The following is a 27,973-nucleotide window of genomic DNA, read 5'->3' as shown; positions in this document are numbered from 1 at the left end:
AGTACAGTCATTTGCTAAAGGGAAGAAGAGGCGAGCAATCTATTTCACCTCTGTGGGCATTTTTATGTGGGGCAGCATTCAAAATGGCACCCTGCCTCTTCAGCCTGACGTTCTACAATCCCACCTCCTTTTGCTGCACGTGTCCTTGCAATGGGCCCTTAAGGGGGCTCCCTGGGTGTCAATCAGCTCACCAACAAACTCCCTCCTCCCTCTGGTTCACTTTGTTACTGGAGAGACACACACAAAAGGCCAAAAGCATCTCCTGGTCACCTGGCAGGGCTGGCAACAGAGTTCCTGCGGTCCTTGCCCTCGTTGTACAGGTCCGGCTGCAAAAGCCGCCATCCTGGTCGGCGGTCGGGGCTACTGGAGATGGCACGCAGGTGATCTCGGGCCTTAGGGGGCGAAGGACGGTCAAAAAAAGTCCCCTGGTGGTTGGAGACTTTGGAGGGGTGGAAGCTGTGGGGGTCGTCTGAGGACAGAGCACAGGGCACAGAGTAGAAGCATCCACACACCCCTACCTCGGCAAAAACAACAACAATAAAAAAATGGTAGTCCAACAGTTTATGCTTTCTGAACATAAATGTGATCATCCTCAGCCTGGGTATTTCAGATGCTGATGACGCCACAGTTGCAGGTTTGATCCCTATAAGGGACAGCTGCATATTCCTGCATTGCAGGCAGTTGGACACAATGCAAGAGAGAAAGTTAGAAGTCCTAGCAGAAAGGGGCAGAAAGCATGCCGTTATGCAGCTGCTGCTGCCTGCAGTCTGGAATGGCACAGCCCAGGAGCAGTTTTACCATAGGACGAGGGTCCTTCCGAGGAGGACCAGGGAGTTCCTCGAGGAGGTACCAGCTCATCCGACTCAGTTCCCCCGCATGCTGCATCAACTGGGTTCTGTGCTCTCATCCGGCTCAATACTGGGGCCACACCTGCTCCGCTGTTCTCCTGGTGCCCCAACACCATGGGGACAGTAAACGATGCTACAGGCCAATGAGTCACCCTCCTTAGATGTGCCCATTTTGAGGGCAGAAAATAAGTAACACCAACAAAGCTGTTTTGGCCACGTTACATTTGAGGGTTTCTTTGCCACCTTTGATTTGGTCTGGCAAATGTGCTATGAGAAGGTTCTCTTCCCCCACCCTGACCCCTTCCACATTAGAACATGCGTCTTCCAAGAAGCTGACTCCAAAGTAGGGTTTATTTTCAATTCACGTCCGGATCCCATTGATGACGCTATGCACTCAAATCAGGCATTCATTAAGACGCCACCCACAAACACACCCCTTAATACTAGAGTCCCTTTGCTTCATCATCTCCGGGCCAAAGATGAGGGACCAAGGTAGCCTGAGCCTTCAGCACCTCACATTTAATAATAATAATAATAATAATAATAATAATAATAATAATGATAAAATTTTATTTATATCCCGCCCTCCCCAGCCAAAGCCGGGCTCAGAGCAGATAACAACAGTAAAAATAGCACAATTTACATAAAATCAGTCAGTTAATTGAAATACATTCTAAAATCAGTTCAGAATCAAATTAATAGCAACCACTGGGCTAGCGTTCTATGAGGATTACCAAAGACTGTGCCTTGGCCAAAGGCCTGGTGGAACAGCTCTGTCTTGCAGGCCCTGTGGAAAGATGTCAAGTCCCGCAGGGCCCTACTCTCTTGTGACAGAGCGTTCCACCAGATCGGGGCCACAGCCGAAAAAGCCCTGGCTCTGGTTGAGGCCAGCCTAACCTCCCTGTGGCCTGGGATCTCTAAGATGTTTTTATTTGAAGACCATAAGGTCCTCCGTGGGACATACCAGGAGAGGAGGTCCCGTAGGTCCGAGGCCGTATAGGGCTTTAAAGGTTAAAACCAGCACCTTAAACCAGACAAAGGCACCCCTTTAGCCTCTTGTCATTTACCCAGAACCACCAACTGCTCCCTCCTTAATCTAGGAAAGAAACGCAGGGGGCCGCAGACCACACTTACCATTTTCATGGCTGGCCGATTCGGAGAGGGAGCTGCTCTCTGAATGAAAAGCCTCTTCTTTTTTGTTTTGTTTTGATGAAAGAGAGATAAATCAGGGATCAATCAGAAAACGGTGTGATGACTAATATTCCTCAGACCATACCAGAAGGATAGGGCGGGTACCGAGCAGCTTGGATAGGAGAACTGCTACATTCACACAAGTTCACTCCTACAAGAGGAGGAATCATGGTAGGAAACCCTCACATTGCCAGAAAATGCACTCAGTCTATTTGGCTACTGGGGGAGGGGACCCCTTTTGGACCAAGAGTCCTTATCCCAGTGGAAAGCTGTCAAGGGATGCATTCCAGTAGTGGTTAGGGCAACCCACAAAATATGCCCTGGAGGGTCTCCCTGCTCACACGAAGCAGATTTTGAAGGCGTGTATCAGATTTTGAAGGCTGTGGTGGAATGGAGAGGAAGGGGAAGATGTTCCATGGCACAAACCAGAGGTGGGGAACATGTGGCCCTCCCAGCGTTGCTGGACTCCAACTCCCTTCGCCTCCAGGCTGCACGGTCAGTGTTGGGAGCTGGAGTCTGGCAACACGTGAAGGACCTCTCTGGCTCCCCCATCCCGGGCACAAGCAGAAATGTTCTGCACAAGCGGTACAGCAGGGTGGACTGCACCCACAGATGGCAGGGGGACAGGGTTTAAAGGGTGGACGAGCAACGCACCATGGCTGCCCCTCTGGGAGGGCCCTTTGCCTAGTCGCACCCGGAACTCTGCCACCTGAGCCTCCAGCTCCCGCAGGCGCTGGGCGGCGTCTGCCTGCACCTGCCTCCGGCGGCGGCGCTGCTCAGCTGTCAGATCTGGAGCCACAGTGAGGCGACGGGCGGCCTCCGCCACTTGCTGCTGCAGAGCCAGCTCCTGAGTCAACTCCTCCAGGGAAGGCGCTTCCTGCAAGGCAACGGGAGGATTGTCAGAGCCGCCCCTGAAACCCCCCCCTCTCCCCACCACTCGCTCTCCCCCACCCCCTCCGCTCACCTCATTCTTGAGGGCAGTGGGAATTCGGTAGGCAACTGCCGTCCTCCGGCGCACAGGCTGGGGTCTTTCCCCTGGCTCCAGGGGGTATTCGGCAGGCAACTGTCCTGTCAGTTCCTGGCAATGGGAAGGGATGCATCCTGTCAATACTGCCCAGGTGAGACATCCTGGGCCAGGCTGAGACACCTGTTCATCTTCTGTGCTCAAGATTAAAATTCTGCACCAAGACCAGCTGGATTTTGGTAGCTCACACAAAACCAGCCAGATCTGCATGCATTTATTTGTTCTGCAGCGCACTTCCAAAACCAATCTGTCGCGGTTCGCAACCTCTAAAAGCTTTACTTCAATAATTTCTATTTGATGTAAAGTTATCACAGTACCAAATACATTTTCGTATTTTAGAGATTTCTCTGAAACTCCAGACTTCCCTCCATCCCCTTCCTGGGTCCTATATTCTCAACGTTTTCAACTGCGTAATATTTCACCGTCCGTATTTTGCATCTCTCCGTATCGCCCATGGTATTTGTTACGTTTCGAGTGTTAATAGGATCCTGCTAGCGTTTTCATTCGCTTACAGTGGTTCTCCTAAATAAACCTTCCCCGTTCTTTCTTGAAAAATAAATAAATAAAAGCTTTGCTTCAGGGATGATGAATCTATGCCCCCCCCCCCCCAGAGGCTGCTGGACTCCATCTCCCATCATCCTTGAACACTGGGCATGCTGATGAGAGTGACTGAAGGGAGCTGGACTCTCAACAGCAACTGGAGGGCCACAGGCTCCCCATCCCCGTCCTAGATGATATGAATCCAACTTATCTAGAATAATGAAAGGTTGGATGGAATCTTGATGGTCAGCTAGCCTTCTCCCCCTTGCTCAATGCAGGACCTGCAGTGCAGCATCATTAAGAGTTGTTTGACAGTGGAACAGGCTGCCTTCCGAGCCGTCCTTTGCTGGAGGGATTTAAACAGAGGCTGGTTGGCCACCTGTCCGGGATGCTGCACTGTGGGATGTGGGATGCAACCCAAGGAAAGTGCAGGGAACCAGAGTTTGGCCATATGTTTGGCAGGACATCCTGCCAGGCCAAACTCTGAATCCCTGAACTTTCCGTGCATTGCATCCCACATTAGTCATACTCCAGAGTAGACCAAATGAAATTGGTGGATGTGGTTAACTTGGGTCCATTCATTCCGCTGGGCCTGCTCTGAATATAACCTGCTTGGATACTGCTTGGTTCTACTAGTCTTTCCCTCTGGAGTAACAGAGAACAAGTCTACTCCATCTTCTGTGTGACAGCTCTCCAGATGCTTGAAGACGGCTGTTGAGTCTCACCTTCATCTCCTCTTCTCCCGGCTATAAGCGCCCATCTGTTTTTCAACCGTTCCTCAAATCACTTGAGTTTCTACACCCCCTGACCCATCTGTCTGCCCTGCTCGATTTGCGCTCCTGTTTGTGAATGTGGCGCCCAGTGGCCTGACCAGCCCAGGCTGGAAGTATTATTTCTCAAAGAGGCCTTCCCCCTGTGTGCTCCTCTTTATGCTTTCAGGCCCAGGGATGGAACTCTGACCTATCTATGTCTAACAAAGCACAGAGCAGGACCTACTTGGGGGTGGCATCTGCTGGCATTTTCTTACATGTGGAGGAGGACAGCCAGCCCATTACCCAAACTCTTTCCAATGTCAGTTTTAAACTAGAGTGGCACTGAAATCTTGAGGATACATTTTTTCCAGAGAAAAATTCAAGGTTTTTCTTTTCTTCTTAGAAAAAGGAGTCCGCTTGGCAGAATTTTTTTCATGATTGAGAATCGCATAGACAGGGACAGAGAACTTCAAAGCGTTAAAACCAGAAGGCGGAAAATATGAAAACAACGAGAAGAGGCAGGACTGAAGATTTGGAGATATGCTTCAGAGGTCCAGACTATGGGGAACCCGGAAAAATTAATAATTACAATTTGGATTACAATTTGGTCTTTTTAAAATTTTAGTTTCTTGTTTTTAATTGGATTATGATGTGGATATGTTGATTGGCTGTTTTTATTGGAAAATCAATAAAAATGTTTTTAAAAAAGAAAAAGGAGTCCGCTTGGCAGAATTTTTTTCAAACACCTTTCACTTTATTTTTTGGGGGGTGTATGTGTGTGTGTTGGTCACACAACCCGCCCCCTTTTTAGGGAAAAAAGAAATAAACTGTGCTCCTGCCACTGCTAAGGGTGACCTCCTTCCCCAAGACACCACTGGATCGCTGTTCATCTCCTGGGTTCCTCTGCTCCAATTTCTCTACCCACAAATAGGGAGAAGAATTTCAAGAGGTCTCTACTTTTTACTTCTCCTCGGATTTCACCCTCTGCTCCCCAGCAAACACGGACCAGGAATTTGCCCTATTGAAACTGAGATTCTTGAGAATCTGCCGTCTGACGGGACACAAGCTGCTTTCTACATCCAGGGACGATTTCAACTTTCCACGCCGCTGGAACTGTCTTGGCTAGTCCCAGAGGCAGCGCCAGCCCCTCGCCCGCCCACATCAAGCCGTGCTCCGGCCAACGGGTACTCACAGCCTCCTGAAGGCAAATGCGGCGCAGCTCCTTAAGGCGCAGGCTGAGAACTTGCTGGAGCGACCGCTGCTTCTCCAGCAGCTCTTGCACCCGCTCGAGCCGGATCCGCGGACAGAGGTCCCGCTGCAAAGCCTCTGCGGAGGAAAGAGCGGAGCAGATGATTAAAGGGGGGGGGGCTTTTCCAGCCTGGGGGCTGCAGTCCTTTGTGGGCAATGTTCTGAGGGCCACATGCCAGGGGTGGGTGCGGGCAGAGGCAAAAGCTAGCAGAGCAACAAACTCAAATTTCATCATCTTCTTCTTCTTTGAAGATAATCTTTATTGATTTTATAACTACATACTATGCATATAGGGACACGGGTGTCGCTGTGGGTTAAACCACAGAGCCTAGGGCTTGCCGATCAGAAGGTCGGTGGTTCAAATCCCCGTTACGGGGTGAGCTCCCGTTGCTTGGTCCCTGCTCCTGCCAACCTAGCAGTTCGAAAGCACGTCAAAGTGCAAGTAGATAAATAGGTACCGCTCTGGCGGGAAGGTAAACGGCGTTTCCGTGCGCTGCTCTGGTTCGCCAGAAGCGGCTTAGTCATGCTGGCCACATGACCCGGAAGCTGTACGCCGGCTCCCTCTGCCAATAAAGCGAGATGAGTGCCGCAACCCCAGAGTCGGTCACAACTGGACTTAATGGTCAGGGGTCCCTTTACCTTTTTACTATGCATATACACATTACTTTACATTTACATTTACTCTTAAGAGTTGACTTCCCTCCTTCCTTCTTCTTCCGGCTTTTTAATGTCGTCTCTACGTTTTTCGCATTGTCTTTATCGATTTTGTATATTATTGTTCTTCTTTCAACTTTATCCGTACAGTGTCTATATACAAATAAATCTTTCTGTATGTACACGTCTTGTTGTTTGTCTATATTCATTTACAGATACAATTAGTTACCTTGATTGTATTTTACATCTTAACTCATATTGTCATTAACATCCAATAAAGTTTCTTTTAATTTCCCATTATGAGGTTTATTTCCATTCTACTGATTTCACTTATACCTTCTACTGATTTCACTTATCCTATATATAACATAATGTCCCCCCATTCTTTTTGAAATGTTCCATCACCCTGTTGTTGAATTTACCCCCTTAATTTGGCTATTTCCGCATATTCCATGACCTTGTACTGCCACTCTTCTGGAATATGCGGAAATAGCCAAATTAACGGGCGAAATTCGACAACAGGGCAATGGAACATTTCAAATTTCATCTTTGTATGGTAGGCGAGTTTCTACACCCACACACATACACAAAACACACCCTCCCTGTTTGTCAAGAGGCAGGATCAGAGTTCAAGGGCACACACTTGGGGTGCAAAGCAGCGTGAGGGGTGAGGGCTGGGGGGAGGGGATGTGGCTGAGAGAGGGTTTCAAGGGTCCCATAAAGGGGTCTGGAGGGCAACACTGAGCCCCCAGGTCCGTGTTTCCCCACACCTGAATAAAAGGGTCAGTGAAGGTTTGAAATCCATGGCAAGCCCCAGATTTAACTCTCACAGAAACATACATTTCATACAATGTTTGTATATTCATAATATGTATTAATGTTGAATTATTTTAATAATAAAATATTTTAATAAAAAATAATAATAATAAAAGGTTTAACTCTCACAGGGTGCAGAAATGGGAGGACGAGGTGATCAGCCAGGCAGGAAGGGAAAAAATTATTTTTGTGGGGGGGGGGGTGTCATCAGATGTATCAGTAGGAAGGTACCTGAAGAGCTGTAGCTGGATGAGTTGATGAGTTGCCCCTTCACCTCCATGTCTGGAAGATTGGTTTGTCTCCTGCTTCTGAGGGACGGGAATCACTTTGATCCAAGACCCATCTGGAACTCCCGGATGGGGGGCCTCAGCTGGTTACTGCCATAGGGAGACAAGAAGAGAGTAAGAAGCGGGTGTGATTCTGCAGATGCAAGCAGCTGAGTCATCTGTGGAGGGCATGATGCTACAGAAGAAGGATGAAAAAAAGAGAGAGATAGGATCTGCTTGAAGTAAGTGGAGGGAAGGCAGTATCACAAGGAAAAGGAAAGAGGGTAGAGAAGCATCTCAGACTATGGAGAGCTGAGGAGCATGGGCAGAGTGCACATCTATTCAGGGTTAGGAAAGCTGGGCACAGAGGAGGTTCAGGAGAGCCACTCTCCCCCCAAGAGAGGGTTTTGTCTCCACAGGAACGCTCTGCTTCCCTCAGCTGCCACTCCACAGGTAGCCCTTGAATGGGACTGGCATTTCCAGGTTCTTCCATGGCACACAGCCAATGGTCAGAGGGCTGGGTATGTTCTTGTGGTCCCCCATCTCCACCATGGTGCACAGCGGGGCTTATATGGTATTGGAAAGGGAGGCAAAGCAATGTAGACTGAAGCGTCCCAAGGATGGCATTTTGCCCAAGCATCGCTAGCCCCACAGGTGTGCTGGAATCAAGGCTGCACTAAAGAAGGAAAGAGGAAATGTTTCCTTATTATCTGAAGGAGCGTCTCCATCCCCATCGTTCTGCCCGAACACTGAGGTCCAGCGCCGAGGGCCTTCTGGTGGTTCCCTCACTGCGAGAAGCCAAGTTACAGGGAACCAGGCAGAGGGCCTTCTCGGTGGTGGTGCCTGCCCTGTGGAACGTCCTCCCACCAGATGTCAAAGAGAACAACAACTACCAGACTTTTAGAAGACATCTGAAGGCAGCCCTGTTTAGGGAAGCTTTTAATGTTTGATGTATTATGGTATTTTAATATTTTGTTGGAAGCCGCCCAGAGTGGCTGGGGAAGCCCAGCCAGATGGGCGGCGGTATAAATAAATTATTATTATTATTAATCTCCCCGGGTCTTTCTTCAGGAACTCTTCCATGTACCTAAAGTGCAAGCCATGACAGCCATTGCAAATCCACCCGATGGGCAGGTCTCAGAAGGAGACTACGATTGGCTGTGGGATCCCAGCCTTTCTCTTACATCAGGGCTGTGTTTACCTGTGGTGCTCCAGATGTTTTTGGACTACAACTCCCATCACCCCTGACTACTGGCCATGCTGGCATTCTCACCATGAGGAGGGCTTCTTGCAGAAGAGACTCCTGTCTCAGAGGATGCTTGACATCAACAGGTCACTCAACCTACTTCATGGTGATTAGGGGCTCCAGCGAGTACAGACTGAACCACCTCAACATGGCCGTTCCTGGACCACATTCTGGGGCTTGTTGGAACCATAACCCAGCAGCCAGGGATGATGGGAGTTGTAGTACAACAGCATTTGGATGACCAAAGGCTCCCTTCCCATCCCTGTTCAGGGGCAGTATTTTGGCCAGTTTTGAGTTGCTGAGGTTAAGTCAGTAATTGTGGGGGTATCATGGATTAGGAACAAACATTAGGCTCTGCCAGGGTCAGACCACCTAGTCCAGCAGTCTGCGGCCAGATAAATGGTCCAGGAAACCATGTGAAGATAAACACCACCACCGCCATCTTGCTTGCCCCTCGGCATCTAATAATCACAGGCATATTGCCTCTTGAATATGGACACTGCATTTAGCAATTACATTTCCCTGCTGTAGCTTCACTCTAATTGGCTAGACAAGCTTTTAAAAGCTATGGTTTGCCTGTCTCATGCCCCCGCAATAGTGCTCTCCACTGAAAGAAGTGTTTTACGTGTATTACGTTGATTGGTATAATTCAGGGTTTCCTTGACAGAGAACGAGACCCAGTTATTAGAGAGGGAGAGAAACCCGAACCCCTCCCTCGTACCTGAGGCTGGCTCAAAGCCAGCGCTCCGGATGGGGGTAGAAGCTGAAGTGCCCCCACCCCCAGCTCCCCTCCCCTCCACCCGGCTCGCCACTCAACTCATATGTCCACAGACATCCACGGTGGGAAGTCTGGGGGCAGCGAGACAGCTGGCCAGCTCTCCACATTTCTGGGCCCGGGCCAAAGCCCACAGCTGCTTCCCTGCGAGACCAGATCAAGGCTGAGCCCAGCTGGGAGTCCAGAGAACAGCCAGGAAGCCTCCCTGAGTTACGTAACTAATCCCAGTCGCAGCAGAGACCAGAACTGCTCTCGGCATGAATCACACCGAGAACGACATTCACATCAGGTACAAGGGCCGCAGAAAGCGTTCTCCGCATGCCCTGTGGAGCGCAGACGCACCTTGCGCCAAAGATTCTTCTTCCTTGTGCCACAACACTTTATGTATTCATCACTCCCCCCCCCACACCCAATTCTCTTTCTCGTACACACACAGCATTGCCAAATGTGAATCCACAGAGCTGAAATTCACACGCACGTCTATGCCTCAATGAGGAGATCAGTCGCGTTGCACGCCAGCGTGACGAACGTGGGAAATGGAAGGGTATGGGGTGGCACAGATCAGAGGCTCTGCCAGTCTCTCCTCTCCCCCTTCCCTGCCCCAGGCTCTTCAAACTACCGCAGTCAATTCCTTTGCTATGACTGTTTAGTGTCAACACCTTTCTCCCTACCCCTCCCAGCCACGGCTGGCGGCTCCCTGTTCCCAGGGAGTGGATGAGGGAGGGATCTGCTGTGAGACAGGGAGGAAGAAGGCAGAGCTGTTGCATGTACCCTGTGGTAAAAACAACAGCAACAAGCAAACCTGAGCCAAGGAAACCCAAATTGAGTGCTGATGGCACATCAGCTCCCCGCATATTCTATTGCTCTGAAAAACTTTTTCTCCTGAAATAAAATGTCCAGGGGGAGGGGTGTTGCTGAGGGCTCAAGGTGACAGCCTGGTGTAGATCCAGAGCAGGGGTCAGCAACCTTTTTCAGCCATGGGCCTGTCCACTGGCCCTCAGACCATGTGGTGGGCCGAACTATATATATATATTTTTTGGGGGGGACGAATTCCTATGCCCCACAAATAACCCAGAAATGCATTCTAAATAAAAGCACACACTCTAGTCATGTAAAAACACACTGATTCCCGGACCATCCACAGGCCGGATTTAGAAGGCGGTTGGGCTGGATCCGGCCCCCCGGGTCTTAGTTTGCCTACCCATGGAGTAGATCAGGGGTCAGCAAGCTGTTTCAGTGGGGGGGGGGGCGGTCCACTGTCCCTCAGACCTTGTGGAGGGCCAGACTTTTGGGGGGGGGGGAATGAACAAATTCCTATGCCCCACAAATAACGCTGATGCATTTTAGATAAAAGAACACATTCTACTCATGTAAAAACAGGCTGATTCCCGGACCATCTGCGGGCTGGATTGAGAAGGCGATTGGGCCACATCCGGCCCATGGGTCTTAGGTTGCCTACCCCTGATCCAGAGCTTTGTGGTGCTTTGAGAAAGAGCACATTAGTGGACCCCTCCCCTTACCTTACCTGAGATTCCCTCCAGCTGCAAAGTCCTCTATTCTGCAAGAGGGCGCATTAGCTCAGGGGCAGAGCAGGCACACTTGGCGTGCAAATGATCCCGGTTCAAACCCTGGCATCTCTGGGTAGGGCTGAGAAAGATTCAAATCGCTAGAGAGTCGCTACCCATCAGTATCAAGAATACTGAGTCACATGGACCGATCAATGTGACTCAGATATGAGGCAGCTTCCAATGACCCTATGAAAACACGCTTTTTCGCTCTGCTCAAGACTCTGACTTTCTCATGTGCAGCTGGAATGGGGGCATTTGGGGCTTGCCGATCAGAAGGTCGGCGGTTCAAATCCCCGCGACGGGGTGAGCTCCCGTTGCTCGGTCCCTGCTCCTGCCAACCTAGCAGTTCAAAAGCATGCCAAAAAGTGCAAGTAGATAAATAGGTACCACTCCAGTGGGAAGGTAAACAGCGTTTCCATGCGCTGCTCTGGTTTGCCAGAAGCGGCTTAGTCATGCTGGCCACATGACCCGGAAGCTGTACGCCGGCTCCCTCTGCCAATAAAGCGAGATGAGCGCCGCCAGAGTCAGTCATGACTGGACCTAATGGTCAGGGGTCCCTTTACCTTTACCAGCCTGTGGTTGAAGCACCAGGCCCTCTGCACACATGATGCAGGGGCATAGAATATAATCAGCCTTGAACTATGCTGTGCTAAAGGGGGCACAGTAACAATAATAATAATAATTTATACCCCACCCATCTGGCTGGGTTTCCCCAGCCACTCTGGGGGGCTTCCAACAAAATATTAAAACATTAAACATTGTCTATTTAATGTCTATTAAAGATTAGAAGCTTCCCTAAATAGGGCTTCCTTCAGATGTCTTCTAAAAGTCTGGTAGTTGTTTTTCTCTTTGACATCTGGTGGGAGGGCATTCCACAGGGCGGGTGCCACTACCGAGAAGGCCCTCTGCCTTGTTCCCTGTAACTTGGCTTCTCACAGCAAGGGAACCGCCAGAAGGCCCTTGGCACTGGACCTCAGTGTCCGGGCAAACGATGGGATTGGAGATGCTTCCACAGGGTTGGAATTTACCAGTATGTATTTTCTCACTTCAGTGACTGTATGGCTTTCCCCCATCCAATTCATCCTTGTTTACGGTCCCGTAAAAGCTGCTATCATTCCTGTTTTACATATGGCAGAAACGGAGAAAGCCAAATGGAGGGGGCTGAACCCAGGCCTGCGGGGTTCTGAAACTCTTACCACTGGCTTGTTCTCAAAACAAAAGAGCAAATCAAGGTTGAGACCAGGAGAACAGTAGCTGGAGGGTAAATTCAGGTAGGTTTGAGGAGGAGGACAGGAAAAATAAAGAGAAAGAGAGGGGAGGGAGGGAGAGAACCCAGCATTTTATGAGCTGGGATTGTGATGCATGGGCAGAGTTCAGCAGGTGGAGCCCTTCCCCGGAAATCCTTGCAACACCTGGTCACGTCATCTTGGCTGGCTGCCTGAGGCAAAGGTTCACCTAATCCCCAGACAAGAGTCAAAATGGGCAGGCCAATACATATCTTCCAGAGTCAGCAAGGTAGCAATTTCCTGCAACCCCTCCCCCCTAGATCTTGCCTCGAAAAGCATTAATTTCCACCATGGAATCCTCTCCGAGAGCAAAATATACCATCCAGGAATCCTGGCTTCCAGTCACAGCTGTTTTTGAGCCAGGACTCAGCCCCAGGACTCTTTTTCAATACCTGGGCTCACCCGTGAACACACAAAGCAGACAATGCGCCTCTGAGCATGGGTGCCACAAGCAGAGCCACAATCAGGCTCCACCACACATTACAAAGAAAGAGGATTTCAAGCTAAAGAAGGAGATTTCTACGCAGTCTTAGGTCCCAGTAATGCCAGAAATGAAGAACTACTTCACATTTCCCCTCTATATTCCACAGCCCTCCTTACTTTAGCCAGCTCAGTTGTTCGCTCAAGGCTTCATGGCTGAGGGAGAACTTGAACCTGGGTCTACCCAATCTTAGCCTGACACTGTAACCACCTACACCACAGTGTTTCTCATGTGGCAAGAAAACCAAATCATGCAAGACATGTACAGTCCTTTGTCTCTCTTCACTGGGTCATATTGGGTTGGCAATGAACCTGGGGTTCAAGTCCCTGTTTAAGCCAATAACTCATTCAGTGGGTCTGGAACAAACTGGGATCTCTCTTACCCTCAGTCTACCTCACCTGTGCAATGGGATGGCTAGTGTCTGACCTCGGAATTGTACAGAAGCACAGTAGTTATCCCAGGCATTTATGTAGTGTTTTTGCATGCTCAAAATATTTGCAGCAACTTTGTAAAGCAGGTGAGCGTCATTATTACTGAAAGATAGCTCAGTTGGTAGAGCATGAGACTTAATCTCAGGGTCGTTTTGTGTTGGGCGAGGGGGTTGGACTTAAATAATCTTCGTGGTCCCTTCCAACTTTACAATTCTATGATTCTCTCTCTATACTGCAGAAGACGAGTGGGGGCTGAATCTGGGAGAGAGCTGCTTGCCACCTGGTGAGTTGATGGCAAAGGCATGCATGATTCAAACCCAGGACTTTTGATTCATAGTTAGTCTCTTGCAGCCACAAAGCTGTGCCAAGTCTATACATAAAATTAATGTACAACCAAGTAATTAGTGTTTGGAAGAGAAGCAGTGCCATCATTACATTTCAAATGCCTGGGTGATCAGGCATCGGGGATATTTCCAGCCTTCTTTTAAATAATAATCCCATCTGCCTGGGTTTCTCTCCCACACCCATTCTGAGAAAGCCTGCTGTAAAAGACACGCGTCTACTCGGAACTCTGATCCACTGCTGCAAAAGACACGCGTCTACTCGGAACTCTGATCCACTGAGTTCAGTGGGACTTCACTGGGGGGGAATAATGCGCACAGGATTGAAGCATCCCCTTCCCCCAAGTCTTCCTGCTGTGTTTTCTAAGGACAGAAAGGTGCGGCCAATTCCTTCCAAAGCCAAATACTCATACGGTTCAAGGCAGGACCCTCGTCCCGTGCTCAGCTCGGAGCAAATCCGAGCGCGCTCTTTCTCCTCCGGCGCCGACCCCTCTCTCCGCTCTCCCACCTGGAAGCGGCACCTTCGTGGGAAAAACCCGCAACTTCTCCAAAGTTTCCAAGGCGCCCCCCCCACCTCGTGCCCCTTCGCCTGGGGGGGGGGGGAGAATCAGCTTAAATCAGGCTCCCGGGTCCAGCCTAGTGAGAGACCCCCCAACTCAGGCTCCCCCTGCGCCGCCACCCCCGCCCGGCGGCTTGCAGATCAGGAAACAAAGCAGAAAAAGGAAACGTGGGGCTTTAACCAGGAGCTTCCATCCCGAGGGATGTCTTGGGGGGGGTTAGGATCCCTGCCCCCCCCCCGGAAGCGGCTGGGATCGCCCTCCTACCCCGTCGTTTCCCACCCCCACCCCCCCAAAAAACTTTTGCAAACTTGCCCGAACTTTGAGCGACTCTATGTGGCCGCCTCCCCCGCGACGCGCGCCCCCGCCTTGCCGAAGCGCGCCCTCACCTCGCTCCTTCCTTGGCTGGTCGGGGGCGAGTTGGGGAGGAGACCCAGAACGGGCCAACGGCGGCAGCGCTGGCCGAACCCGAACTGCCTGCGGAGAAGAAGAAGGCGCCGCCAAAGGCAGCCGGGGAGGGGGAGGGGCCACACCTGTTAACCCTCGCCTGGCCGCGGGCTGGCCAAGCGCAGAGGCTGGCAGGAGAGTGGGGGAGGGGATTTGGGAAAGGGGGAAAGGAGGGGTAGGCAGATCCTTTGGGAGGGGGAGCCCTTCTTCTTTCATCTCAGATGCGCATGGGTGCGCAGGTGGCTGGCGATTACCCAGTGGGCAAAAAGGACGCTCTTCACATGCTCAGAAGCACCCTTGAAGGACAACTGTTGTTGTTGTTTAGTCGTGTCCGACTCTTCCTGACCCCATGGACCAGAGGACGCCAGGCACTCCTGTCTTCTGATGACTATGAGGGCCACTCCATTTCTTTTACGGGATTCTTGCCCACAGTAGTAGATATGATGGTCATCCAAGCTGAATTCGCCCATTCCCGTCCATTTTAGTTCACTGATGCCCAGGTGTCAATATTTATTCTTGCCATCTCATTTTTGACCACATCCAACTTACCAAGGTTCATGGTTCTTACATTCCAGGTTCCTATGCAATATTTTTCCTTACAGCATTGGACTTTCCTTTTGCTTCCAGGCATATCCGCAACTGAGCGACCTTTCGGCTTTGGCCCAGCCGCTTCATCAGCTCTGAATCTACTTGTACTTGTCCTCTGCTCTTCCTCAGTAGCATGTTGGACGCCTTCCGACCCGAGGGGCTCATCTTCCAGCGTCATAACTTTTATATGCCTGTTGTCTTTGTCCATGGAGTTTTCTTGGCAGGGATACTGGAGTGGCTTGCCGGTTCCTCCTCCAGGTGGATCACGTTTGGTCAAAACTCTCCACTATGACCTGTCCATCTTGGGAGGCCCTGCACGGCATAGCTCATAGCTTCTCTGAGTTCTTCAAGTCCCTTCGCCACGGCATCCATGAAGGGGTGAAGGACAACTAGCCAACCGCAACTAAGGCGCCTCTCCCCCGCCAGGAGGGGGCAGCAGAGGGGCCATCACCTCCACAGGGAATGGGGACCGGGGACGGGACACACACTCCATGCTCAATAATCTGGTTGGAGGGGAGGGGTAGTGGACATGGTGTCTGCCAGATGTTGATGGACTACAATTCCCATCATCCCTGACCACTGCCCTTACTGGCAGCGGTTGAGGAGAGTTGTAGTCCAACAGCTGAAAGGAACTAGCTGCCACCTCTGCATAGCAAACACAACCCAAAGCAATTCATCCTTTCCAACACGATGGAGGCACAAAACACATATGGGCAAACAGGCAGCGGATATACAGTGGTACCTCGGGTTACATACGCTTCAGGTTACAGAGTCCACTAACCCAGAAATAGTACCTCGGGTTAAGAACTTTGCTTCAGGATGAGAACAGAAATTGTGCTCTGGCGGTGTGGCAGCAGTGGGAGGCCCCATTAGCTAAAGTGGTGCTTCAGGTTAAGAACAGTTTCAGGTTAAGAACGGACCTCTGGAACGAATTAAGTACGTAACCAGAGGTACCACTGTACAGTGAAGTAACACACAGTGTTATAACACACACATTTGCCTTTCTCTTTACTGCCCCGTGGGGCAGATTTATTTAAGCCTGGTGTAGAGGATGGTGGAAGTAGGTTGTAAAGTTTCTGCCAGTGTTTTTTGTGGGCTTGATGGGTTATCTTCGATTTCCTTGATATTTTTGCTTTTCTTTTTCTTTGCTTCTGGTTTAGTAATGAATGTAAAAGCCAAGTAAAAACACTCTTCCCCAAACCCTTAAACACACACACACACACACACACACACACAGAGCACCCCCACTGCCCAACCCTAGCCATTGTTTAGCTCACACTGTGTAAAATCCGAGTTCACAGATCAATTCCGAGGACTGATTTAACGTCTGTTTTCAGAGATGCTCCTGCAACAATTGCACTGAGGAATAATTCCTGGAGGGGAAAAAGTTCCTGATTTCATCAGCTTAAACCTCCAAATGAGGTTGTTGTAGCTTTGCCTGGTTTCTAGCTTCCTGCATGCTGTTGTGCTAACCATTTGGATTCAAGGAGGAAACTTGGGGAGGTGAGAGCCCTTTAACATATTTTGCAGGATGAACCAACAGGTAGAATTCTGGACTGGACCATTTCAGAGCAGAGGTGGGGGGGATGCATTGTTCACTGTTCTCCCAGGTGAACAAGAAGCTTTAAAGCTGCCAACAAAACAGGGAAATACAGAGGTTTGCTGTATTTATGGAGTTGTGTCTTGCTGTTTTTAACATGGGAAAGCGCTGAAAAACGGGGGGGGGGGGCACACCCCACACTGCAGTCTGAAGAACTCCAGTCCAGAATTCTACCACTTGGTTCTGGACATTGCGGGCCTGGTCTACTCGTGGGCAAGGACGGAGGTGGCAATGGAACAGGCTGCACCATTCCTGGAGGCCAGAAGGTTGTTTGACTGCTGCCCTTGCATTTCTTTAAAATCCTGCAGAAATAATGGCATCAAATAAGGGTAGAGGTTGCAACCTAGCTTTTTCCCTGTTGTGGTACTTGCTTGCAGGGTAGATTCATTTGTATACCCAGATAATTATGCTTAAAATGCCGCCCTCACGGTGATGCAATCCTCACAACACCCCTGTAAGGTAGGTTTGCCTGCTTGGGACTCTACCACTTCTTTCTGTTGCATGTAGGGACCTGGCCATGTACACAGATTTTAAAATGATACCATAAACGTGGCATCAGCGTATAGCAAAGGAATGTGGGAATCTAAAAGGTAAAGATTAGGTCCAGTTGTGGCCGACTCTGGGGTTGCAGCGCTCATCTCGCTTTAAGTGGCTGAGGGAGCTGGCGTACAGCTTTCGGGTCATGTGGCCAGCATAACTAAGCCGCTTCTGGCGAACCAGAGCAGCGCACAGAAACGTCGTTTACCTTCCCGCCGGAGCGGTACCTATTTATCTACTTGCACTTGACGTGCTTTTGAACTGCTAAGTTGGCAGGAACAGGGACCGAGCAACGGGAGCTGACCCCATCGCAGGGATTCGAACCGACGACCTTCTGATCGGCAAGTCCTAGACTCGGTGGTTTAACCCACAGCGCCACCTACGTCAGACCATTGGCAACAGCGCCCCCCTGCGATTTCTGATACAGGGGTCTTTCCCAGCCCTTTATGGCAATGGTGGGATTTGAACTCGGTGCCTTGAGATAAAAGCCTTCCCTTCACCTTAGGCCAAGCACCAATGGACCATAAATCAGCGGGTAATGTAACAATAATTAATAATAATTTTTTTATTTATACCCCACCCATCTGGCTGGGTTTCCCCAGCTACTCTGGGCGGCTTCCAGCTCCTGTAAAAACATAATAAAATGTCAAGCGTGTGAACAGGCTTGTGAGATATGCGCATAATCTGCGCCACCTGGAACATTCTCCTGTGAATCCAGACACCTTTTCATTCCGGAAACTCCTGAGCACCCCCTCTTCTAGCTCAGTCCTGGCTCCCTGCCCCCTCCCACCCCTCTGTCCCAGGGGGTGGTACAGCCCAGCTCTCTACTGCTGCCTTGTGTTTGTCTTAGCCTGGGATGAGATCAGATTCCGCACATTCCTGGCTCCCTGCCCTGCAGGTAGAAGCAGAGAGCGTGAGCCAAAGGGCCCCACAGCGTCCCCAGAGTGACCGCCCTGAGCCTCTCGCTCCATCTAGTGGTTGTCTGACCCCTTTCACAAAGACCTGCCATTTATTTCAAAAGAACTGGTATAACAAGGGCCATATGGTTGCTGTTCCTACCACATTCTTACAACAGCAGATTGTTGCACAGTAAAGTGTGTTGCCGAGAGAGGGAGGGAGGGAGAGAGTTTCGGCTATCACTACATCTCGGTCTAACCAAAACCACAGAGCTGCCGAGAAGAAAGAACCATCTCTCTGCCCATTTCCATCTTGCCACCTTCCTAGGGAAAAAGCAAGCTTTCAAGCTGACTCGAATTAACAACACCATGGGCGTACAGTTATTTTTTTAATTAAAAAAATATTATCGCTAACCATTTATACAACGCAGCTCAAGGATTCAAAGAACTTCTTGTGCCTGGTAATTCTTACTAGGGCTGCGATGCAATTTTAAGAAGACGTATTGATCAGTTAATCAGATAAATTCCAGGGCAAGCCTATCCTTTGGCTCAGCTACCAGATATGGCTGTGAATGCATTAAAGCATGTTATGAATGGTGCTGTTTTTAGCTCGGAAGCAACAGCTCGGGGGGAAGCTGCATCTCAGAGGCAGAACATCTGCCTTGCATGCAGAAATTCCCAAGCTCAAGTGCCAGGTAGGGCTGCATACAGTACATACACCTGTAAGAGAGAAAACACGCCACACTTTTTAAGGCAGTTGCCCCGCAGGAGTGAGTTCAATCTATCGTTTAATTTCAATTCAGCATCATGATCCCTTTCTCAGTTCTGATCCATTAGCAGCCTGCGCCCCCCCCCAAAAAAAATGGGCCGCAGGATGCCCTGCCAAACTCGCTGCAATATTTTGCAACACGCTGCTGCTACTGAGCTATCCCACCTTGCAATGTCGACTGAAATGTAGTCCGCAGACCCTTAATTACCTGCCAGCTTCAGTCTGTTGCTCTTGGTTCAAAAAATGAATCGTCCCCAGTAGCTACCTTGATCTCTCCAGGACCTGCAACAAACCCCCTACTCTCCATGGCTGAAGAACTGGGGAATGAAAACCTTTGTGTGTGGCTGGGTAACATGCTCAGAGGAAAAAAAGGGGCTGGCTGGTCTGAAAAGCAAACAGAATTGAGCAGAAAGTAAGTCGGGAAATTATTTGGGGGTTTTATGAAATCCATTTCTTGGAACGTGCATGGATATATAGCTTTTAAGGTAAAGGGACCACTGGCCATTACGTCCAGTCGTGGCCGACTCTGGGGTTGCGGCGCTCATCTCGCTTTACTGGCCGAGGGAGCCGGTGTACAGCTTCTGGGTCATGTGGCCAGCATGACTAAGCCGCTTCTGGCGAACCAGAGCAGTGCACGGAAATGCCATTTACCTTCCCGCCAGAGTGGTACCTATTTATCTACTTGCACTTTGATGTGCTTTCAAACTGCTAGGTTGGCAGGAGCTGGGACTGAGCAACGGGAGCTCACCCCGTCGCGGGGATTTGAACCACTGACCTTCTGCTCAGCAAGTCCTAGGCTCTGTGGTTTAACCCACAGCGCTACCCATGTCCCTATATAGCTTTTATTTCCTTTCAAAATAATGAATCTTTCGGAACTGTAAAAATCTCAGAGCTTTCTGAAGTATTGAATATTATACAAACAAGTACAGGCTAGGATCTTAAGCAACTTCAACTTGACAAGCAAGCTTGTATAATGATTTTGGCTTCTAAAAAGTGTAATAATAGAATATTAATATATATGTTTTAAAAAAGCATCCTTAGGTTCTTCTGGATATGGGACACCAGGGAGAAGTTAGATAGAAAACCTCTGTGGTTCCTGCTGCACTGCACATTTCACATGCATTGCTATTGTGAAAGAATGCAGGAGAACAGAGAATCAGAAACCATGTACTCCCACAGGTCACTCCCCAATCCCAAAGAGCAGAACGTTGCTTCCAGTCTGATGCCAATATTTTTACAGCCAAGAACAGCACAGGACAGGCAGGTCTGCTAATGTCTGATTCTGGAACTCAGATCTTTGATATCCTCTTTTTTAGCACGGGCTGCAAACAACGCCTTTCTTAGGAACAACCAAAGTTTTTGATAGAGCAAGCAAGCTTTTGACTTACACTGAACACTTCTTCAGGCTGGATGCTAAACAGAACATTTGTGTCAGGGGTGAGAGAGAGATATGCCACTGCTTTGCTCTGAAGACATGCGCTCTGGAGGGGAGAGGAAAGTGTGCACAACACGGGAAATCCCAAGACAGAGTAAAGATCGCAGTGTCTCCAGAATCACCGCTGTACCACACTACAGTGGTACCTTGGTTCTCAAACTTAATCCATTCCGGAAGTCCGTTCCAAAACCAAAGCATTCCAAAACCAAGGCGCGCTTTCACATAGAAAGTAACACAAAATGGATTAATCCATTCCAGACTTTCAAAAACACCCCTAAAACAGCCATTTAACATTAATTTTACTATATAATGAGACCATTGATCCATAAAAGGAAAGCAGTAAACAATGTACGGTGGAACCTCAGGCTACGGCAGGGATCTGCCGCAACCAGAAAACGACGCAACCCAAAGCGTCGCGTCTGTCCATGTGCGCGGTGTGATTTAGCGCTTCTGCACATGCGCGAATGGTGCGAACCCGGAAGTAAACCTGTTCCAGTACTTCCGGGTTTCCGATGGTCGCAAGCTGAGGGTGACGTAAGCCGGAGGCAACGTCACCCGGGGCTCCACTGTACTGCAGTCACACAATCAATCAGTAGCTGAACTGGGTTACACACAGTCACAAAAAGAAGAAAACAGAGCAGCAAAAACAAAAACGCAAAATAAATAGCAAAAATAGACAGACCTCAGCGTAACACTCAAAATGGAGCACGTTCAGCTTCCGGAAAAGGTTCACAAATTGTAACACTTACTTCCTGGTTTGCAGTGTTTGGGTTCCAAGTTGTTTGAGTACCAAGGCGTTTGAGAACCAAGGTACCACTGTAGTGAGGGGTGGTGCTGAAGCTCATATGCCGCTTGCACGTGGAAAGACAGAGCAACTGAATTCACAAAGGGGACATGGCCTTAACACACACTGTTCCCAAAACATCACCCGCAGCCTGCCATGAACCCACTACTCAAAGTTCTGCAGGCAAGGGTTCGAATCCTGCTCTGTTCCTGACAGTCACCACTCTGGAGCCCAGCACACGTATGGGAAACAAGGAGAAACCCACGCAACACCCTGCCCACATAGCTCCCTGGCCAGGAGGGTTCAAGACCCACTAAGGAAGAAAAAGACACTATTGACAAGCAGACAGGACATAAAACAAGGACAGACCCACCCCAACAGCTGCCTCCTACTGTGCCTCGTTTATACATAGAGCACCGGGTTGAAGAACAGGAGATAAATAAATAAATAAATTTTTATTTATATCCTGCCCTCCCCAGCCAAGACCAGGCTCAGGGAGATTAACACCGAATATAAATACAGTAAAAATATTAAAAACAAAAAAAACAAACAAACAGTTGGTTAAAATATAAGTTTGAATACAGTTTAATATGCAGCTTAAAATGCAGCCTCGTTTTAGTGGTAGCCCATAGATCAAAGCCATAAGGCGAGAAAACGTCAAATATTCACCAGGGCCAACTATCCATGCTGGTCCTACATGGGCCAGCAAAAGAGCCGAGGGAAAATTTATATACAAAATCCCATATAAGGGGTTCCATTAAAAAAAATGAGGGTGTGTGTGTTAGACTGAGTCTAGCCCAAAGGCCAGGCGCAACAGCTCCATCTTGCAGGCCCTGCGGAAAGAGGTCAAATCCCACACGGCCCTGATCTCCTGCGGTAAGGCATTCTACCAGGCCGGGGCCAGAGCTGAAAAGGCCCTGGCCCTGGTTGAGGCCAACCTAACCTCCTGGGAGTCTGAGCCCCATAGGGGAAAGGGAGGAAGAAGACCCACTCACCGTGGGTGGGTCAATCATTATAAGGACATAGGAAAGGGTTTCTACTGAGGCTATGTGCACATTCGTGGCAGAAGGGGCATTTTCCTCCTCCCTCCCACATTTAAAGTAGCTTTTTTACGCTGCTGTTCACATCAAAGAGGCGGTGGAGAGGCCTTCGCCCAATGCCCATTACCCGATGCGTTTCCCTGCGCCAAATTCACTGAAGCTGTCCTCTGCGCATGGGCAGTGGCTGCTTGAAATGTACACCCTCACGACTAACACTATGCGCATTGGCTTCAAGCACCAGCGGCAAGAGCGCATGCTGGAGCCAGAGGAAGCGGTAATGTGTGTGCCGAGTGCGAGTCAGGCTGTTGGTCCATCTAGCTCAGCATTGTCCACTCTGACTGGAAGCTCTCCCAAGATTTCAGGCCAGAGTTTGAATTTAAGAAGTTCTTGTTGATCGCTTGCGTTGGTGCTGCGCCTTGTGCTAACCCAGATCTATACAGTGGTACCTCGGGTTAAGTACTTAATTCGTTCTGGAGGTCCGTTCTTAACCTGAAACTGTTCTTAACCTGAAGCACCACTTTAGCTAATGGGGCCTCCTGCTGCCGCCGCGCCGCCAGAGCACGATTTCTATTCTCATCCTGAAGCAAAGTTCTTAACCTGAAGCACTATTTCTGGGTTAGCGGAGTCTGTAACCTGAAGCGTATGTAACCTGAAGCGTATGTAACCCAAGGTACCATTGTAACTGGGTGAAGCAGAGGTATTTTGAGGCAGAGAACCAAGCGAAGAATCTTGTTTGGAAATACAAAACCAGCAATTATTCCCCGGAAGCCTGGGCTGTTTTCCTCCGTACCTGCAGTGCTTTCTTTCACCACCAAAAACAGACCCTCTGCAAGTGAGTGTTGTTTGGGGGGGCGGGGGGGGGGGAGAAATGTTGAAAGAGGAAACGGTCCTTATGACACAGCAATGCCCCCTAGTGATTGTCTTATTTCTTGCAGCAGAAAAGTGCCTATTGATCTGGTCTTTTGGGCCTTGATCTATAACGTGGCCCGCCCTGCTAAACTCTTCCTTGTGCTCATCTCCAGCCTATCAGAAATATTCCCAGCAGAAGATAGAACAGCAAGTCCAGCACCTATTTAGCTTTCCCACACAGACAAGTCTCTACCGATAACAGAAATAGCCAAGCCTCAACATGCAGGATATAATGGTCATTTTGTCGTATTTGTGGCTTGTTATTGTTGACTCTCCTCCCCCCCACTTTCTGCCCGTTCCTTCCTTCCTTCCTTCCTTCCTTTCTTTCTTTCTTTCTTTCTTTTCTTTCTTTCCCTTCTGTCCTGGTTTTCAGGTGTAAAAATGGCTACAAAAGCTCAAAATCACGATTTTTGGGGGTGGTCTCACCCAAAAAGCTCAATAATTTTGGTGTTTTCCTAAAAAAATATGAATTTTACTTTTTGAAATATGGCAACCCTGCCCTGATCGCCTCTTCCGCCGTCAAACTGTTAGGTTTCTGGAATCAGACCTTTTTCATGTGTATGGAAACTCCATGAATCACTGTGTACATCGATGGGTCTATATTAAAACGCGAATCTTAATATTTATAATATACAGCTGCCCACCCTCCCTGCTTTCGACATAATGCTGGTTCCTTTATCCAGAGATAAATAATAAAAAAGGCCACCTTGCCTGTTTTGTATTTCCCTTTTAACATGGAATCACAATGGCATGGGTCACTCCCACCCTTCTCTTTCTTACTTTGCGTGACGGGTGGAAAAGAAACAAATGAAATCAGTTCAGCTCTGGGGTTATTTAGGTTCTTTTCTTTCTTTCTTTCTTTCCCCAAGCCGGAAAAGGAATCATGTGAAATAAACCTTTCCTGGCTAATTCTCTTCCCAGTGCACTTGCAGAGCTTGGGGTTTCCTGCCACAGGAAACTTGCTTTGCTGGCTGCAGGCAAATGAACAAAGCTCTCCCGGATCCTCCCACGCCGCCCCCCCCCTCCTTTGGTCAATAATGGGAACCAACAGCATCTGCAACCCTTCCCTAACTCTCCAACTCGAGAGGCGCCACGGCAGCCGGTGAGGGATCGCCGTCATAAATCGCCAGCTCCTACCCTCAGAGGAGGCTGCATCAAAGATAAGCAGTTTCCAGAACCCGCCATCTCTCTCCACCTTCTCTGGAAAACGCAGTCTTCTATGTCTGCCGGTGCCATCGTGAATGCAGCCCCCCCCCCCGGCTGTAGCTGACCCCCAACCCCCACCAGCCCGATCAGGGATGATGACAGCCGGAGTCCAGCAGCAAGGGGAGGGCCTTCTGGCGGTTCCCTCACTGCGAGAAGCGAAGTTACAGGGAACCAGGCAGAGGGCCTTCTTGGTAGTGGCACCCTCCCTGTGGAACACCCTCCCACCAGATGTCAAAAAGATAAACAACTACCTGACATCTGAAGGCAGCCCTGCTTAGGGAAGTTTTTAATGACTGATGTTTTAATGTACAGTCATACCTCGGGTTACAGATGCTTCAGGTTGCGTTTTTTCGGGTTGCAGACCGCCGAAACCCAGAAGTACCGGAACGGGTTACTTCCGGGTTTCGGCGGTCGCGCATGCACAGAAGCGCTAAATCGTGCATGCGCAGACGCGCCGAATCGCAACCCAAGTGTCTACTGTATTTTTAATCTTTTGTTGGAAGTCGCCCAGAGTGGCTGGGGAAACCCAGCCAGATGGGCGGGGTGTAAAGAAATTATTATTATTATTATTATTATTACTATTATTATTATTATTTTCGATCATTGCTGGGCTACAGTGTTGGGGCTCCTGAGAAGGCCCAGGTTAAAGATTCAAATCAATTCTTGATCTGGGAATCCTTCCAGGCTGGTGCTGATTCCATTCCATATTGTTTGTGCTGTGTTTGCAACAGCCAAGCGACCTCTCTGGGGTGCAAGCCTGGGCAGTGTGTATGGAGGTCCTGGGATGCCCAGACAAGACCCTCCTCTTGGCCTCTCTGATGCGGTCCAAAGGAAAGAAGAGCAAGACGTTTGGCACCAGCTTGATTGCCGGAAGAAGGCGCACAAGGCACCATCCAACCGCCTTAGGGACTCCACTCCAGATTTGTGTAGACTTTACTCCTTAGCCTTTTTTTCTCCGAAAGATGTTCCACAAGGCAGGGGGTACGGACTGTCCCTCGGAGTTTACTCCCAAAGTGTGCTGGGCCCAGGGGTAACCCATGAAACGCGGTCCAGAATCTGAAGGTTCTGCTAGGAATCAGTCTGACAGGGCCAAGGCAGGAAACCAGGCAAGGACAGGTGCAGGATCTTGCATACAGCAATGTTGCTCCCGCAACCTGGGGTGGGGTCTGACAGCCTTTTATCTTTGTCGGGGTAGCAGCTGGTCCTGATCCCCCGGCGACTCACCTCCCTGTCTCGCCCGAAGGCGAGCACTCCTCCTGCGAGTACTCAGGTCTCTCCTTCTCTCAGACCTCAGTCTCTGCAGCTCGGGAGACGTTGGTGGGTTACTAGACCCAGAGGCCTCCTCAGCTTCCCCTGACCAAACCGGTGATGGAGCAGCTGTAAGTGATGGCCAGCTGAAGGCAACAAGGTAATCCCCGCATCTGGAGCCAGGGCAGGCTCAGGCCCCTGACTCGGCCCAGCTGGTGCTTGTTCATAGCTGTCAACGTTTCCCTTTTTTAAAGGGAAATTCCCTTATTCCGAATAGGATTCAAAGGGAAAAGTTGACAGCTATGGTGTTTGTTGCAGGGGAACCTGTGCAGACTGGGGCTCTTCAGGATCAGGCCCCAGACTTGGTTCAGATGATGCGTGAGGCAACGGATCCGGTGCAGACTGAGACTCCTCTGGTTCCGAGTCCGAGCCCAAGTCCCGTCAGGCCATCACACAAAGCTTTTCTCACGAATGAGAACAGCTACAAGGCAGCGAAGGCTTTCCTTCTCCTAGACGGGCTATCTTCCCAGGTTGACGAGCCCCATCTGCCCCTCATTTCCCTACAGCACATTCAGTAACTGCCTTCTTGACTGTTGGATCCGCTATCGGTCTTGTCCACTCAATCTGCCGCAGCCTGGCCTCCATCACATTCCAGCAAATTCAGGCTCGGCAATTCTCTCCGACTGGAAAGTCTTTCACAATGAACCATCCCCCAAAGATCCGGCTTTTCGCAATAAGGAAAGTAACTGGGGAAAGGCACCGAAAAGTGTGCGGCAATACATGCTTTGATGCAGCAGCGTCTAACCTCCCCGCAAACGAATCAGGATGAACGCTCAATAAACAGGCCGCCCAGAAGCGGGCCAGGTAACATCAGAATAGTTACCATCTCTCAGCCTGACTCGCCTAACAAGGATGTTGTGAAAATAAAATGGAGAGGTGGGTAGTGAGTTCGTTTGGGAGGGGGGAGATACAAATCAATATACTTCATCTGTAAGCAGCTGCCTCATTAGGCGAGGAATTACTGTATAAACAACGGCCTCCATCCCAAAAGCAGCTGCCACACACACTCGCTAAATGCATCTTAAAGGCAGGCCTCAAGGCTGCCCATCCACAAACATATTCACTGTAATATTGGGGCAGAAGAAGAAGAAGCAGCTGCCTGCTGGTAGCCACAAGACTTGGGTACCACCAGTGCTCAACAAAAGGTTCAGCAACTACACTTAACAACCGTGGTCCAAAATACTGCCACAAAAAGGTTAACGGAATTTGCCAAACAGGCAAAGGGACACCTGCAGAGAGTTTAACGTAAATATAGGACCTCCAGGTCGCCTCTCTTATTTACTACATACAGTGGTGCCTCGCAAGACGAAATTAATTCGTTCCGCGAGTTTTGTCGTCTTGCGATTTTTTTCGTCTTGTGAAGCACGGTGTCGGGAAAGTTTTGGAAAAGCTTCAAAAATCACCAAAGTCTTTAAAAACCTCAAAAAAGGCTACCACACCGCGTTCTATGAGTTGCTCCTCGAAGTCAAGTCGCAACTGTATTAACGGTGTTAAGAAAAAGGAAACAAACTTGCAAGACGTTTCCGTCTTGCGAAGCAAGCCCATAGCGAAAATAGTCTTGCGAAGCAGCTCAAAAAACAAAAAACCCTTTCGTCTAGCGAGTTTTTTGTCTTGCGAGGCATTCGTCTTGCGAGGTACCACTGTACATTTATTTTAGATGGAAGTACAAACAACGAATTAAATGGAAAAGACAGAGAGCTGCAAGAAACGCCTGGTACAGCCTAATAAAGGCCTCGCACAACTGTAATGTTTTACGGTTGTTATGGCCATTGGCTAATGCGAATAAAGTTTTATCTATCTATCCTGATTCAGCAGTTGTGGTAACACAAGGGGCCACAGTGGTTTTAGAGACACAGGGACGCGGGTGGTGCTGTGGGTTAAACCACAGAGCCTAGGACTTGCCGATCAGAAGGTCGGTGGTTCGAATCCCCACGACGCGGTGAGCTCCCGTTGCTCGGTCCCTGCTCCTGCCAACCTAGCAGTTTGAAAGCACGTCAAAGTGCAAGTAGATAAATATGTACCGCTCCGGCGGGAAGGTAAATGGCGCTGCTCTGGTTCGCCAGAAGCGGCTTAGTCATGCTGACCACATGACCCGGAAACTGTACACTGGCTCCCGTAGGCCAATAAAGCGAGATGAGCGCCGCAACCCCAGAGTCGGCCACGACTGGACCTAATGGTCAGGGGTCCCTTTACCTTTTAAGGGTGGGATGGCTAACCTGTGGTTAACATCTGGAGGTCCACAGTTAACCACCCCTTGTTCCTCAGTGTGGAAAATCTGAGGAAACATGAAACTACAATTGCGTAGCTTGCAACCTGCTCTCTGGTCTGCCTTGGCTTCAGACAGTGACAACCAGATTACTACCTGCCTGACTCAAATGTGCTTGTGCCTCTGGACTGCAGGAATCACATCCATCTCTACACATGGTACCA

General features: G+C 49.6%; 1 protein-coding gene across 8 annotated transcripts in view; it reads right to left on the bottom strand.

The window, feature by feature from the left end:
• CCDC120 (coiled-coil domain containing 120) overlaps positions 1-27,973 on the bottom strand; it is a 42,003-nt gene that overhangs the window by 6,281 nt on the left and 7,749 nt on the right. For 2 of the 8 annotated variants that reach the window (XM_080988191.1, XM_080988190.1), the window contains exons 2-7: positions 7,305-7,450; positions 5,548-5,681; positions 3,004-3,117; positions 2,694-2,916; positions 1,983-2,039; positions 271-514 (exon numbers count right to left, since the gene is read on the bottom strand). In XM_080988191.1, coding sequence (XP_080844317.1) covers positions 271-514; positions 1,983-2,039; positions 2,694-2,916; positions 3,004-3,117; positions 5,548-5,681; positions 7,305-7,353 — 821 coding nt within the window. In that variant the 5' untranslated portion in view covers positions 7,354-7,450. Of the gene's footprint in view, positions 1-270; positions 515-1,982; positions 2,040-2,693; positions 2,917-3,003; positions 3,118-5,547; positions 5,682-7,304; positions 7,451-9,838; positions 10,356-13,561; positions 13,993-14,413; positions 14,542-27,973 lie in introns of those variants that run through there. The other 6 variants (XM_080988196.1, XM_080988189.1, XM_080988194.1 and 3 more) reach the window with 6 other exon arrangements.

Source organism: Podarcis pityusensis, assembly GCF_964106645.2.
Source record: "Podarcis pityusensis genome assembly, chromosome: 17".
Lineage (NCBI taxonomy): Eukaryota > Metazoa > Chordata > Lepidosauria > Squamata > Lacertidae > Podarcis > Podarcis pityusensis.
Note: the sequence above shows the minus strand (reverse complement) of the source record. Positions and strands in the feature narration are given on the sequence as shown.